The sequence below is a fragment of the Grampus griseus genome (genome assembly GCF_964374135.1).
Source record: "Grampus griseus genome assembly, chromosome: 7".
In the NCBI taxonomy this organism is placed as follows: Eukaryota; Metazoa; Chordata; class Mammalia; order Artiodactyla; family Delphinidae; genus Grampus; species Grampus griseus.
In genome coordinates this window covers 70,768,351-70,784,968 of record NC_139001.1, presented here as the reverse complement: position 1 = coordinate 70,784,968, position 16,618 = coordinate 70,768,351, and the positions used below count along the sequence as shown (strand labels likewise).

Sequence of the window (16,618 nt, the reverse complement as noted above, 5' to 3'; positions counted from 1 at the left end):
TTTCAGACAAGAGACCTAGGACTCTTTTTTTACGAACACTGTCCACTCCCCACCCAAGCAATCGCCAACTCTGTACAATAACTTGAATCCACCCCATCTAATACATTCACACTGCCGTTACTCCATTTCACAGCTTTACTTCAACTATTACAACACCTTTAAACTCAGGCTCTCCTTGCATCCACTTCAGCAAGCTTGACCCTATCCCTGCTCTGTCCTCCAACCTCTACCCTGAGGTACAGCTCACCTGAATTTCTCAATCTTCCCCTAGAAAAGCCCATGTCTTCTATCTTCAAATCTTTGCTGTAATGTTCCTTCCACCTGAAACGTCACCTTCCATGAGGCAACCTGCCTCCTGAGTTAGAAATCCTGGCACCATCTTTAAGTTGTCCTCCTCCATTTCCACATGCAGTCATAAATTCTTTTGGAGGGCACAAATCCCTTCGGCAAACTGCAAACTGATGAAAGCTACGAACGTCTCCTCAGGAAACAGCGGGTGTACGCCACATTTTACATACAATTTTAGGGGCTTTATGTCCTCCAATGTCTATAAAATTTGGTTGTTCCTCCTGTCCACAATGTAACTGCCTTCTTTTGGGTCCTCACCATCTCTCAGCTGTTTGAGGTGCTAGCTAAACTGGCTTCCCCCCACCCAGCCTCTCCCTTAACGAGCAACAGTGTACCTTCTGCGTGTCACCCGTTTACTTCCTCCAGAATGACATTCCCAACTTAACTTATGCTACACACTCAGTAATTATGACTCAATGTTTCTGAGTCGCTGTTAAACTTTCAGTTAAACAAAAGGACATATCCACTCCCTTGGAGCTGGCCTGTTGGGCATTTGACTTATAAAACTGAGAATACAGACAGAGAAAGTGAAGACAACATTGTTTCTAGAATATCTGAATACATAGGGTTGGGTTGATCATAAATGGTCTTCCAAAAGGGTGATGTTTTTTTAGGCAGTTCCTGGAAGTGGAGAGACAGAGATCTTGTTTTAGAACAGAGCTGAAAGGAAATTCTAGGTGATGGGAATACTATGCAGAAAAAAATGGGATCTAAGAATCTCAGATAATACAAAACAATGAGGCTACATATCGCACCCAACCTACAGGGCATCAAAACAACGAAACAAACAGATTTTGTAAAGTGGCGCGTCAACTAATAAAGTGAGAAGCTAACAAAGCAATACTGCTTTCCTTCTCTCTCTCTCTCTCTCTCTCTCCCTCAGACCCCCCCCACCTCTTTCTTCCTCCCTTCAGTGCTCTCTCCTCCTTTCGCTCTGAAGTCTTGTAGCCTCTACAGAGCACACCCAAAACTCCCTGATATACTGAAAATCCCCCCTGGGTTACACAGTAACAACAGCTTCTAAAGTGCAGACATGATCTGTACTGTGTGTTTCTTACAGAAACTGTCCCATTATAAATGACAGCTGCCTGTAAGGAAGCCACGCCTCTCACCCCACTGCCCTTTCAAAAAGCTACAATGAAAAGGACGTGTGTGACGAAGGCAGCTATGAGTATTCATAATAAAATAAATCCAAAGGATTATGACATGAGTGGTAGAACAGTCTTTGTTTTTCACGTTCAATACAGAAATTATATGAAGGGGAATTTGTCCACCAAACAGCTGTATTTAAATGCACCTGTAAGTCAAATGACAACAGAGAAAACAGCGGTAATTCTTCAATATTTAAAATAACTCCTTCCGTGAAAAATACTTTAGCATATGAAATTCCATATATATAGCTACATTTTCTCCTTGCTGACGCATATAAGTTGGTGTCTTAAAAATGTTTTTTAAAAAGTACAGAAGTCCTGTCGAGTATGTATAAAATGGGAAAATACTAAGTTCATACATACAAAAACTATCTGTCAGAACTAGGTGATTTCCAAAAATGTGATACAGGAATTGGCAGTAAAAATAAAAACAGAAATTCATAAAGAATAGTAAAGGACTGTATCTCAAAGCTCAGGCACAGAAACAAGTAACACCTACATGCTATGCTGAAATTCTCAATGACATGAGAATCGGGTTTTCACTGCAATTTTTAAACATTAAAAATAATACAATTTTCTATATTCTTTTCACTTTATCTTTTTCTTGATAACCGAAGGGACTGCACGTTCAGGTGGGGAACAAGGGGGACTGGAAGGCCGAAAAATAAATGTAAAGAGAATCATGAAAAATAAGTCATTCGTGATTCCATCTACCAACAGAGCAAAACACTTTTTAATATTTTGGCATATTTCCTTCCAGTCTTTTTTTATTCATGCATTTTTTGAGGCTGTATTGGATGCACAATTAACAAATGCAAATACAATTTTCCCCAGTTTACGTTACACTGCTTTGTAAGTCCGTATGTTTAAATGAATAAAGTGGAGTCAAAGTACATTTCTATCTATTAGAGCACTGCTATGTTTAACACCAAATTCTGTTGTGGCTGCTGCCATTTAATAGGCGTTAAACAACAATAGCTACATTGATTCATTATTTTAATACAGAATTTAGTCTGCTCCATTTAATTTTTTCACCTTGTCCTAATTTCAGGAAAAGCTTATGACTTCCTTCCTCATGGTATGTCTATCCTATTTTAAAATTTACTAAGCTTTTAGAATGTATTAAAGCAAAGCATTCTCTACAGATGCGAGTTTAAAAACAAACACCCACCAAACACCTACAGATGTCCAAGGAGAAAAACAATGTTTATTTTTCTGAGAAAGGCAAAGATGGCATCTGTGAAAACCAACAAGACAAAGGAAAGAATTCAGGAAATCATCATGCATATACTAATAATCAAATCCGTCCATTTTCGAGCAAATTAAAAGGTAGCATTTTTCATCAAGAGTGATTAATGCTCTTTTTTTCCTTCTCCAATCATATATTTGCATAAAATAAAGAACAGAGGGTTGAAAGGCTTTCTTTCCCCAAAGGGAAGGCAAACTCTGCTAACAAGAGCATAATACAGGAACAACTGTTCTGAAATATGGTGGGATGCTCTTTTCTATTTCTTTTTGGATTTTTTTTTTTTTATATGTGGTTGACAGTCTCGTTTTCAAGCTCCAGATCCTTACCCTTTTGGGGGCTGCCCCCACTTTCTAAACAAAGTCCATTCTTAGAGGCTGTGTCAAGGTCTCCCAGGATCACACAGAGCCTCCCAGGACCACCCGCTGTTGCTTGCTCTGTTGGGACATTAATAATAATAACACCTTAGAAGGATTAACAACAACAACCCTGTGGAGTGGGCACTATTATCTTTATTTAACAGAAAGTGAGGCTTTGGGAGGTTAAGTGAAAAAGCATGCAAGACACAGAGCCAGAACTTAAGACGGGGTCTCTTTCAATTAGGTTGAGTGATGGTTAAAGAAGTTAAGATGTGAAATCGGCGTTACCAGGGCTCAAGGAATATGCTAAGAGGCAAGATTTTTGGAGGAAAACACGGGAATAATATGGTTTATAATTACGATTTCTTTTATAACTCGTTTTAAAAAGTGAGTTGGGTTCCCCACAGATAGGATTGCTGGATTTCGCAAATAAAAACACACAGTACCGCACAATATTTGGGACGTGCTTATACTAAAATATTATTCATTGTTTATCTGAAATTCCAATTTAAGTTGGTGTCCCGCACGCTATCTGAGAACCCTAGAGCAAAGGCCTTTATGAAACAAACAAAAAACACTAATAAATTACAAAGCTACAATTCCCAAAGCTGAAATCTGGGATGCTCTGTGTGCCACATGTCTTTGGGAGGCCAAGTAAAGGGAAGTGTAGTGGGGCTACAGCTGTTCTGGACCGAGCTTCCTTCTCTTTTTTCTGGTAGCTGACAGAACCCTTGACTCCAGAGACCTGAGCTTTCACCAACTAGGCCATTTAAATTCACTGCCTCAAAATTCCTGACCTTTTCCCACTTTATATGGATGTTGTGAAGATTAAATATAGCTGAGGTTGGGAAGGGATATCATATACATCTTTAAATATTTATTTATTGGCAGAGTGCTTTGGAAATATATTCTCAGAAACTTGGAAAGACTGACTCCCCCTGTCCCCGCCCACCCCAAGAAAGGGCTCAGAAAGTATTACCAATATATGATGAGCCCAGCTGACAGCAGTCTCTAAAAGGAAGGAAAGAACAAAAACGAGAAACGTGTTCAAAACCTGAAGCGAACTATGGAAAATGTAGTGAGATGCCAAAAGGGATGCCTAGCGGAAAAACTGGACGATCACTGATGATGGCGAATTCCGTACTTTTCAAACGGCCATGGTTACATATTTCAAACGGTTACCTTGACGCGCAAGCACCACTGAATCACAAACACACTGAAATAGCCTAATCCCAAAACAGGACAAGACCTTCTTATGTATACCAATTTAATTTTCTGCTAATTTCCCCTAAACCTCCAATTTCCGTGGCTTGAGTAGGTTTACCTTCTTTTAAAACGACAACAAATTGGGACTGGCTCAGACAGTGTTCATTTAAACATTTCTCTGAACACTTTAATCTTCAAACTTTAACAAAACCCAATCTACTACACATAAATTGCTGTGAACAGAAACTGCTTGAAGAGGATTAATCAACAGCTTTGTATGTCATCCTCTAACAAGGCCAAACACTGAATCACTGTTGAATTCTTCACGTGCAGCTACACCCAGTTAATCTTCAAGAAAGCAGCAAACTATGTAAATCTATTTAAACTGGGGAGATAAGTACTTCACTCATCAAAAGTTTTAGCAACACTTAACAAGTACAGCTATTGGTCAGCAAGATCATTTGAAAAGAAACACACACATACACACACACACACACACACACACACACACACACACACACGAAAATTCTTATATGCACTCCCCAACCCCAAAGACCCCACTGCAAACCACTAGGCAAAAAAGTACTTGCTACACACCTCAATTTGTAAAAACCAAGTATATGACATCACTGAATCAACTACTTCAAGAAAAGCAGTTCCGAAATGGAAGTAAGGAAACAGGAAGGGGAAAGTAGCTAATAAAAGAATTCAAAATAAAATGGAAATATTTATCTTCTCTAATTAAAGGAAAGCACTTTTTCTTTTGAGACATACTAAAAATATTTTCACAACTACATAAGTCCTACTAAAGGGCTTTCATTTTGCTTGTGGCGGTATTCTCATACAGACTGGATTTGCTTAACGAATATCCTGCATCTGCACGTCACAGTCAACAATCATAGGCCATACACATTTCTCCACTGAGACTAGAACCAACAATCTTTGTCTAGGTTATCACCCACTCAAAGCATCTTACTCTGACCTGAGCCGAGCAGATGTATTTCTAACATGCTCATAGGCCTGTGATGCAGGAAAATCCTAAATGATGCCGGAGATCAGTGCTCCTTGACGTCCTCGATACACAACGTGGGGCAGGAGGGGAATGAGCACCACCCACCTCTGTTTAACTGAAACTGGCTGACTCCTATATTTGTAAAGTTTTTAGAAGAAATCGTACAATCACTCTGTAAAGCAATCCTTTAACATCAATGCCGATCCCAAATATCACGAACCCACCGTCCATGTCATTCACAGCATCCTCCTTCACCTGCAACTCCTTCCTCACCACCACCTCCCTGCACCTGTCCATGGCCCAGATAGGTGGGAGGAATCCCTAAACCAGACTTTTGAGACTAGAAGGGTGACGGGCAGTGATGCAGAGAAGCTCTGGATGAGTTTTCATTGAGATGTGCACGTAATAAGCAAGCTGCCGTAGTGTGGCTGTCTTAAGAGCTTGACTGCCAAAGCCTGGCTCTGCACTTTGGGTCATACAGACTGAGTACGGTACTTAATCTATGCCTCAGTTTTCTTAACTGTAAAATGGAGATATTACCATTACCTACCTCACAGGGCTGTCAAGATGACTAAATGAGTTAACCCACCTATAGCTGGGTGGTTCTCAGCAACCCACAGGCTATAAGATGCTCAGTGATGGTTTGCCACTATTAATATATATGTATAATACAAGTGTGACTCCAGCTTATTTTTTTTTCCAAAGGTGATTTTTAAGTATTCCTCGCATTCAGTGTTTTCTTCAGGCAAACTATCTGAAATCAGCTCTAACAGCTGATCATATATTTCTAGATTAAAATCAAACTGCCTTATAAACCTAAAATGGACCTATTCTTTCATCAAAATGAACAAACTAACGTGAACTGAAAGGTGCAAGCTTAATGTCACAAAATCTTATAAAAAGCATTAATTAGACTTCCCATTTAGACTAAGCCAGGATGAGATCACAAAGTCACTCATGGTAACCAGGTCCCCTTGCTGGAAGTGTGCTTTCCCAGTGAATGGCTAAATACTAACAAAAGAAACCTTTGACTCAAATACCACTGGTACCCGGGGTCTTGTGTCTGTATAATGCCTACACATTCATTTCTTTCTTCGCCTATAGAAAAAAGAAAGTCTGTTTGTTTTTCTGATTCAGTCAGCCCTTTTAGTCTCTGAATCTAAGGAGAGCCTAGTGAAAAGAAGAGCATCTTATCAGCGTGCTCCAGACCAGCAGGCTGTCCCCCTCCACACACAAAACCTCCAGCCCCTCACAGCAAAAGGCCTCGCCCTCAGAGCCTTTTCCCCATTTCAGAGCTAACACCCCACCGGGTTCTGACAACAAATAAATGAATACACAAGGCCCTTACATAATTAGCCATCTTTTCAGGTAGAGGGAGGTGGGGCGGGGGGAGGATTCAGGAGAATATTTATTGTAAATTGGCTTCATTTATGAAGTCGATGCAAGTGTACTGGATCTGAGGGCATTTATTTTAAATGAGGCCACATGAAGAGATTTTAGAGATGCCAGCTTCTGAATCTTGACAAATTTTAGTATATACTTCAGCCAAGTCACAAATGCAGATTTTTTTTAAAAAAAAAATTAAAGGAAGGGGCTTTTCTTAAACCAGGTAAAAGTTCCATTGACTTGGAAAGCAAGGGCATACAGACCAGGTGTGTTTACTGTCTTTGTAAGGGAAAGCTAACAAGTGAAAGAACCAAACACCAGAAAACAATACTTTTTGACAGTCATCGTATCAGAAAATTAGCATCATTTTCAGATATACTTATAGTAAGAGTGCCCTCCCTACCCCACCCCCCAAAATGACTTTGAGAACAAAAAGGACTAAACATAATCAATAATCCTGTGAACGCCTTTAGGAAAGCCACCAGGCATCACTGTCATCTGTCATGATCTTAACAGAGCCATGGTCTGCATGGAAGGATACAGTTTGATTGAATCATTATTGGGATAATAACTTAATTGATTTGTCTCAGTGGCTAAGGATGTAGACAAGAGATAATGGAAGAAAAATATCTGCAATCGTGTTTTTGTTTTCTCAACAAGCATCTTGCCACTGACCTCTAAATCAGTTTAACCTTTTCTAAACAGACCTGCACATTTTTTACATAATTTAAAGCTAGGTCTTGTTAATGCTGCTGCTGAAAGCCTCCGTGAGATTTACCACAACATGGCTTCAGTAACCTTCTTTTAAAAACAAAGATGAAAAACAAAACAAAAGGCCATGACTATAAGCTTCCAGCTCCACTCCTTTTCCCGGCAGGGGATTTTGATCTAACCACTAAAGTGCCTTTGGAGTTCAATCTGTTAAAAAATGTATGAAACGGTATTAAAATAGGAAAAGGCATGTGTATGACTCAGGCTTATCCAAGTATCTCTGCAACTAGGATGTCACAGGATTTCCCTGTGCTGCTGAAAACTGAAAACCTTGAGAAAGTGACAGTAGAAGTTCCTGTTTCTTTTTCTTTCTTTTCTTTTTTTTTAATATATCAATGGGAGGGGGAGCGAGCGCGAACGAACACACACACACACACACACACACACACACACACACACACACACACACACACACACACACACGTCTTCCGGGTTTCGTACGAATCGGGCAGGTTCTTTGAGGTTCCAAGTGAAGATTGTTGTATCCCAATCTTAAGACTTATTATCGTACTCTTCCACACACAAAGGTTTCCGGAAAAAAACCCAAACTTGTTGCAGAGCTGGGCGAAGCCCCCGGCGCGCTCCTGCTCTCGCCGCGCCGCCGCCCCTTCCCCTTCCTCCGCGTCCCGCCCGGCCCGGCCGGAGGAGGCGAGGGCATCTCCCCGGCTAAGGTCACCGGCCCGAGCCGTCCCCGCGGGCCGCCTCCTGCGAAACAAGGTCACCGCCCGGCCCGGTCCCTCCGAGGACGACCGCGGAGTCCGGCCGAGCGCTGCCACCCTTTGTAGAGCGGGGCGGCCGGCCTCCCCGCGGCATCCCCGCCGCCGCCTCACCTGCTTGCGATAGGGCGTCCTGCAGCTGCTACTGCCCCCAGGGTTGCCGCTGCTGCTGGGGAAGATCATCGCGGCGGGCGCGGGCGGCGGGCGCGGGCGCGGGGCAGCCTCGCTGCGAGGGGGAGGGCGCAGGGAGGGGGCCGGCCGGGGCCGCGGCCGCTCTGGGAACTCCCTCTCGCCGCGCGGCGGCGGCCGGCGGGGGCTGCAGCTCCGGGCTGACTTCTCCTCCGCCCTCGACCTCCGGACTCTCCTAAAAGTGCGGCGCGGCGGCGGCAGGCAGGACTCTGGCAGCTCCGGCGGCCGCCGCCCTGCGTGCCATGGACGGGAGTTCGCGCGCGGAGCTGGCGGCGCCGCGGACTCTCCCGGCGGCAGCGGAGGAGCAGCGCCGCCGCGTCCCCACCTCCCGCGGCCTCAACCACCGCCCCGAGAGCGCGCCGGCCGGGGGCGGGGAGGCGGCCGCGCACCGCCTCGCGCCGCGCCCAGGCCCACCCGCGCCTCCCCGCCCTCCCGCCCGGCGCCGCGCCCGCCGCCCAGCCGGCCGGCTGGCCCCCGGGCGCTCCCTCCCGGGCTCGGGGCCGGAGCGGGGGCCGCGCGGCCCGGGGAGCCACCGGCGCCCCCGCTCTGGTGCAATGGTTGGGTCTGGCTCCCCGCATGCCGCACATTCCTTGGAGTACCCACCCCCCTCGTCTTTTCTTTTTTCCCCCTCGGCTCTTGGCTTCAGCACCCGCGGCAGCTTTGCACCCGGGCTCGAAGCCCCTTTTCAGGGCACCGCGCCGGGGATCACGCTAACACCTGGGTAGGAAGCGAACTGGTCCCAAGTCTTCTTTTTCTCTTTCACCCTTCCAAACTATCCCCCCGACCGTCCACTTCCCCAGAAAAGGTGCGGGCAATCACTCCTACTTCAACGAACAAACCAGCCTTCCATCAAACCTCTGCAAATCCCCGTTCCCCCAATTCGCACGCTAAAATTTTAGCAGAGAAAATGTCTCCACTCCCCACCCCCAACCGCAAAAACGCACGGTAAAGTTCGTACTTCATTCCTATGCCAGAGTTGGCAAGCTTACCTTCAAGATGCCAAAGTCAAATAGCGAAAATCATTTCAATCCATCGGTTTAGTAAGCCTTCCCGAAAACTGGAAGTGTGTGATCCTTCTATATGTTAATTATGAGATGCGACACAAATGTGTTCTATTGAAGGGACACAGAAACTGCAAAACAGGGACAAAGTGAGGAGGTAGTTTCCTTTGTTTTTCAATTGAAATTAAGGCGACTCAAGATGCCCCCCGCCTTTTTTTCTGGATCGCCTTTGCGTTCGTTAGTGTATCTAGCCTAGAACCTGTGCAAGGCAGACGGCCTCTACAGCAAGTCCCACCGGCAAGAGCCCCGCGGTCTGTGGATGGGCCACTGGGACAGCTGGCCTGTTCAGCAGTGACTATTACAGGGTTATATTACCGCACTAAGCGGTCAATATTACAGCGTTCTTCCTTGGCCTCTGGCCTCTAACGCCTTCCTGGAAAGGGCCATCTGCCATGATAATGAAAAAGCCTAACTCGGCTAAGAAGTGAAGGCTCTCAACTTCTGGCTGCCATAAGGAAAACAAAGTGTCCCCTATGGAAACCGAGTCTTCTAGCAAAGCTGTGACCATTCAAGGGTGTTTCCAGCAACAAGGAACTAAAAAATATCCATCCTAGATATCCTTCCTACTGCTGACCTAGGGAGCCACCTCCATATGATGAAGGGCTCCCAACATTCTCAAGCACACCTGATTGAAAACAACTATATACACAAACTATATATATATATATATATATATATAAAATTCTTAACTCTTCATTAAAAAAAAAAAGCAGCAGCAAACTTACTCTAAGTGCAGTACTAGGTGCACAATGGGCAAGTACGAACTTGCTAGATAACATTCACAGAAACGTATTTGTTCTTTAAAATGATTTAATAGAAACAATACAACTAACATTCAGTTCTGTGTTAATATATATGCTATTTCGGGCTACTGCATGCATTTACGATTGTTTGGGCTGCCCCTTTGCTGCCTCCTCTCACAGGGACCTTTTACCACAAGTTATCTACCACAGGTATAAAATATAAGGTTTTAAGTAGAACTGTTCAAGTCATAGATGCCTTTTCCTGAGAACTTAATGCCCAAGACCCCAGCAGTTCAAACCTGTCATCTATGGAAAAAATTCCATGTACAACCTCACTTGTCATGACTGGTCTCTTAGGAAACCACAGTCTAAACCACAAAAGAACAGCATAGATTAATTTTTCTATGGCTCTTCTCTAAGGTCATGATACTTTGGATATTGTGCTATTCTAGAATGGGAAGACTTGATTTGATACCCTGCAATTGTTTTACAGGGATAAGACATGATTTTAAGTGATAATAAAATTTAAATTGGAATACAAGAGCAATTCTAATACTAGATACTAAAATATACTAAGAATACTAAAAATATTAAAAGGACTATTTTTAAGAATAAAAAGGATATCTAAATAGCAACAAAACAAAGTGTTCTATATAGTGTATGACATAAAAGGAGATAACTCAAGGTGTATATTTTTAAAAACAATGTCTACAAGCCAGGGTTCAGAAGTTCCAGAGTTAGGTAGGTACTACGCACTTAAGTAGGTAAAGCATTGCAAAGAAAGGAGAAGACAGATTTTCCACCCTCAAAGACTATAAAATATAAAATGTAACAAAGTCACTAAAGCCCAAAGAATTCCAACCTAAGAGAAATAACAGAAACATGAAACCATATATGTATATATACTCAATTATAGATATTCACAAGTGCTTAGTTATAAATGATTATAGGAATAGATCCTAGTGAGATTCATCTGGGAAAGTTTATTGACCTTTGAAACAAATATGTTTTAAGACAAAGTAAGGAAACATTCCAGAGAAACTGCAAGTTATCATGGTAAGAATTAGGGCTTTGGAATCTGCCCTGTAGATGCTCATCTTCCTGAAAGGGAAACTGAGACTGCTGCCTGGGCGGTCAGACAACATCCTCCTCCCGCAGCTCAGCTGGTGGGTAAAGTTGTGGGAATCTGACCCAGGGGCAGCCAATCCACAGATAGGCCAGTGACCTATGACATGGCTGGGACTGAAAAAATGAGCGGAGCCAATCAGATCCTCACCCTTGGGAATTTAATTCAGAAAACTCCAGTTAGGAAAGGGGCAGAAACTGCAAGAGTGCCAGGGGGTAGAGTTGAGGCCACAAAAAGCCAAAACCATATGCAAGGCAAGGTTATGAGGAAGCAGAAACTATGAGTAACAGGAAGCTGACTGGCAGCAAGCGGAGAGGCAAGCAGATGCCAGGAGCGGGTGAGCACTTGGCCGTGAGATGGAGTCCCTGAAGCTGCTTTGGCTCTTGCGACTGACAACAGACCCTCCGTGTGTACACTTAACCAGCCCCACCCCTCTTTCTCAGAGAGCTTAAGTGAATCTGGGCTTTGCAATCTAAGGAACAAAATTAAAACAGCCCAACAGATTTGGTGGCTGCACGTTTCAGCTTTCCACTTACTAGCCACACGGCTTTGGGCAAGTCAGTTACCCTGAGTCCCAGACTCCTCCCTGACGGTCTTAAGTGTATCTATGGTACTCCAACAAAAGTACCAAACTCAATAAATGGCAGCTGTCATTATTGTGTCTCCAGGTTTCAGAGTGGTGGTTTGTAGACTTAAGTGGGTATACTGTGTAAATAACTGATGTTAGTAAGGCTGGCTGACCATCCAAGAGCAGGAGCAAGGGTGTAGTTGGAATTGACAAGTAAAAAAAAGAGCAAATTTAGGTAAGGAGAACTGTGTGTTGAATGGCTGAATGAAGACGCTTTCTAAGGCTTAACTCTAAGAGGTTTAAGGAAAAAAAAAGTCTGACAGAAGGTCTGTTTCAAGAGCTAGGTGAACTCAAGTTTCTCTCCCACATTTGTTTTTGTCCTGTTTCCTTTAAAGAGGTTGTGTGTTGGACCAGAGCCATTTCTGTATGAATGGGAAGACTGTGAGTGGTATCAGAGATCACACTGTGAGGCAGGAGGGGGCTATGAATGAGGATAATAAAGATGGAGCCATCAGTACATGCAGGAGCCTGCAGCCTTGTAGAGCAGATGAGACTTGGCTACTCCCAAGTGTTTGTATAACTGCAATCTGAGACTCTTGAATTGAGAAGATATTTGTCCCACAGAAACATTCTGAAAATGAGACTTTCATTTATAAATTTCACATCTCATTTCACTTTCACAGCAACGCTATGAGGTTGGAAGGGTTATTAGGCTTCATTTACAGATGAGAGGAAAACAAGTTAAGACTGACTGACTTAACCATAGAGCAAGGAAGTAGCAAGTAAATGTTTAAACCTAGGCTTAGCTAGGGTTAAAAGACCCTGTCCTGTGCTCCTTCAACACTATAATGCTGTGGACTCAAAAAAGCCTTATAAATAATGCTACAATTCCCAGGTGAGTACTCGTAACCTCTACAGCACCGAGTTGCTGGACACGAAAAATGCAAGGCATTAAGTGATAAGTGCCAGCCAAGTGGTCTAGACAATCATGTGCTATGCCAGTCCACTGCAGGGAGAGATCAATACAGGATGTAACATGGGTGTGGGGAGCTCAGCTGTATAAATGTTTTGTTTGAGGGACATTCAGAAAGAAGCACTGTGAAGATGAGAAGAAAAACAAAAAGAGCGGGAGAGAGATGGATGGTATGAGAGAGGACGTAGATTTGGGGTGACTGCTGCTGAAATCATCACTAATCAATGAGCTCCTTGAAGGCAGCAGCAAAATCAAAAGGCTAGGAGAGCCCCCATTCCAACACATGCATTACTGAACCTCATATAAGAGAGGAGCCTTTGAGTAAAATTACTACAAAGAAAGTGTGGTGGGAAAGCTAAGCTTTGAAAGAAGGGAAAAAAATAGGGGGAGAGAAGATGTCCAATGAGATAAAAATAGAACACCTCTATCAACAAAAGAATAGACCTGTAGCAGGGTCTATCCCTCTATCACTGCTAAATAATTTCAAGCACCCATTTTTATTTGGATCACATTAAAAACAGAAAAGAATGAAGAGGAAGAATTCATCCAACATTACTTCACATTACAATCTTTAAGGAATAAAATACAACCACATAGTATTGGTTAGTGTAAACAGTTCACGCTAAAAAAATTGTTTACATTTGAGAGTACCTATGTTTAAAAGCTCGCAAGCCTCTAGCTCCCAGCAAAACAGAAAAAGAAAAAAAAAAATTATGAGCTCAGCAGATTCTTTAAATTTCTGTTCTTTCCTGGTACAAAATAGAGTTGATAAAGTGTCTTGTTTCTAAAGGAGCAGCAATATTTTCTATTATTTACTATTTTGGTTTTTTTAAATTTTATAATTCTTGTTCTAGACCTAAAGTCTCCCTGGATACATATAAAATCACATGTATATAAAAATGAAACCACTGTAATAAAACTATAGCTCTATAGCTATAATCCTAGAAGGCATATAGAACAACATAAACAAAGCCAAATTCTGATGAGTCTTACCAAAAGCAACATTCTAATGATTCTTAAACCTATCCTGGTGAACAAAACAGAAGAAATAGGCTTTGCCCTGCTGCTGCTTCTCTGAATGGACTAATAAATACCTGTCATTTATTGAGTAACTACTATATTCTAGGCAATTTCTCAGCAGGTTCCTCTCCCCTGCCCCCCATTCACTCACAACACACACACACACACATACCCACCATTAGAGAATGATTAGCCCATTTTATAGAAGAGAAAACTGAGGCTCAGAGGCTTAAGCAACCTTTCCAAGGCCACAGATCCAATACATAATGGAGCTGAGGTTTGAACTTAGGTCTCTCTGACTCCAAGTCTCCAAGCTCCAATGACACTCGTGATCGTTATTATTACTATGATCTATGGTTCAAGCCCAAACCCCATAGGGAAAAACATAGGAGCTCAATCCTGGGTGTGTATCTGAGCTTCAGTTACCATGAATATGACCTTGGGCGAGTCACTTTTAAAAAGATATGAAATTACATTGAATTTCCATTCAGTTGATTATAAAGGCAAAATTTCCAATATTAGAACATATAGTTAATAGTACAAATACATATTCTGACCCAACCTAGCTCCTAAATCTCATTTAACTGATAGTTGCTAAAATATAACTCCTCTCTTACAACCACCAGCTTTATTTCCTGGGATAGTTGGTGGGATGAAGTTGGGAGAGAAGCAGAAAGAACTATCTTCTAAAAGCTGGGATGGTGATTAGATGAAAGGTATTTCCAGAATCCTGAACTGAAACTGAGAATATAATTTCACTCAAAAAATAGTGGAAAATCTTATTAGAGATTAGTTTCATTATGGGATTCATACATGCTTATCGGACAACTAACATCCTATTCATCATTTAGGATATTTCTCTCTGTGGCAAAACATCCTCTAAATTCCAAACAAATAATTTACACTCAAAAAATTTTGGATATCATCTATTCATAAATTAGCTACAGCCTTGTTCTTGCAAAATAGTTAATAAAATTCAAATCTCACTCAAATTTCTGGCATAGTGGTTCTCTGTACGTTAAACTTCTTTTCCTATGTTTTTCTATAAAAATAAGTACTTGGGTCCTTATTCTTTCCAAAAACCAAAATCTTGGGGGTAGCTATATGAATTAAAAATTCAAGATTTTTGTTTTCGTTTGGTTTACACTATATTGAATTTGTATCTGTAGATCAAATTCTATAACAAAATAAAGGAGAGTCAACTATCTGGGAAACCAGGAGAAAGAGAAGCTCCATTTTGCATTTATTGTGGATTACTGTTTTCCTAATTTACCTGGATGGATGCCTCAATCCTCTACATTCTTTGACTGTGGGAATATAGTATTAGAGCTGTTATTCTCCATCCTTTAGCAAGCCTATAAGAAAATAAGTGCTTCTTTTCAAAATACTTCGAGATAATTCAATGAGTTTTCCATGAATTACAGTAAAATTACAAATTATGAAAGATATTAAGTGATTTTTGCAATTACAGCTTATCTAAAGAGACGGAAGTAACATAATCATCTACTGTAGTGATCAAACTATGTATAAAGGATAAGAGCTGAGATAAGGAAGGGAAGGGCTGATGTGCTGTGAAACAGCTAATCACATCCACCTCTGGCTACATGACTTGGGAAGAGACAAAAAGTACTTAGGAAATCAACAGAATTTTTGGAAAACTAGAGCCAAAAAAAAAACCAAACCTCTAAATCATGAAAAACAAAATTCAAACCTGGAAAAACTGTGTCCTTTCCATGAGTAAAATTTAACTGTTAGAAAATTTGGATAGTACAGACTGAACATCTAACTATACCTTGGACAAACAAAACCCTCGTATAAGCCAAGAATGATAAAAGGTATAAGACATTCCTAAATGTCTGGAGACATAACTAAGGTCTATGCAAAACCTGGGATCCAGAGCACAAATTAGGATTTAAAGCATTCAAAATACAGAGAAAAAACCCCAACAAAACAGTTTCCTTTCTCTTTAGCTGCTAAGCTGACCATTACATTAGTTTATTTCACCTGAAGAGGAGGATAACAGAATAATTAATAACATCCTTTAAGTAAATAAGGATGCTGAAAAGCTTTCTATTCTCCCCTGAATTATAAATGTGAAGGTTCACACAACAAAATACAGAATTAGAAGTAAATTTCTATTCAGTTGGGGACACATGAAGGCAAACTTTCCAGCAGTAGAATATTTAGTTAAGAGTACTGCAGTGGGCTACATAAGGAGCTTTTAAAAATTCTCCACCCGAAGTGTCTTTAAGAATGACTAGTTCTGGGTTATCTAATACACTTAACACATGGGACAAACGGATGACAGACCTGTGGCAAATTGATACTCCCCAAGAGAAGAGAAGGCAAATGAGGAAATTCTGATATTGTCATGACAATGTGACTGACCATGACATCAGCAATTCCTAATTCCAAACTATGAAGAACACTCCGAGAATGCTGACAACACATTAAACAGATCCTCCCAGCACCACCCTTCCTTCACCTCCCAATCTAATATTTGATCTAGTGGCAGATGTGATGAAGTTTCAACTAAAGGATTATTGAATGTTAAAATCTATTAAATTCTCCTAAGTTGGAGGAAGCACTAGGAGGAAGCAATAGATAATAGCTGAAAACATTTTTCAGACCTATCATATATATCATATTATATCATAGCATATTATAAAATGTTACAATTTATAAAACGCTTTATTGTACATCTCATTAAAGTCTCAGGGAAGGAGGCAGGGCAGGCATCCTC

The 16,618-nt window shown here is 41.7% G+C and overlaps 1 protein-coding gene across 5 annotated transcripts in view; it reads right to left on the bottom strand.

The window, feature by feature from the left end:
- The window catches only part of RBMS1 (RNA binding motif single stranded interacting protein 1), a 209,494-nt gene that overhangs the window by 122,511 nt on the left and 70,365 nt on the right, over positions 1-16,618 (bottom strand). For 3 of the 5 annotated variants that reach the window (XM_082658123.1, XM_082658120.1, XM_082658122.1), the window contains exon 1: positions 8,310-8,708. The exons of the other annotated variants lie outside the window; for them this stretch is intronic. In XM_082658123.1, coding sequence (XP_082514249.1) covers positions 8,310-8,378 — 69 coding nt within the window. In that variant the 5' untranslated portion in view covers positions 8,379-8,708. Of the gene's footprint in view, positions 1-8,309; positions 8,709-16,618 lie in introns of those variants that run through there. 5 annotated transcript variants of the gene reach the window in all.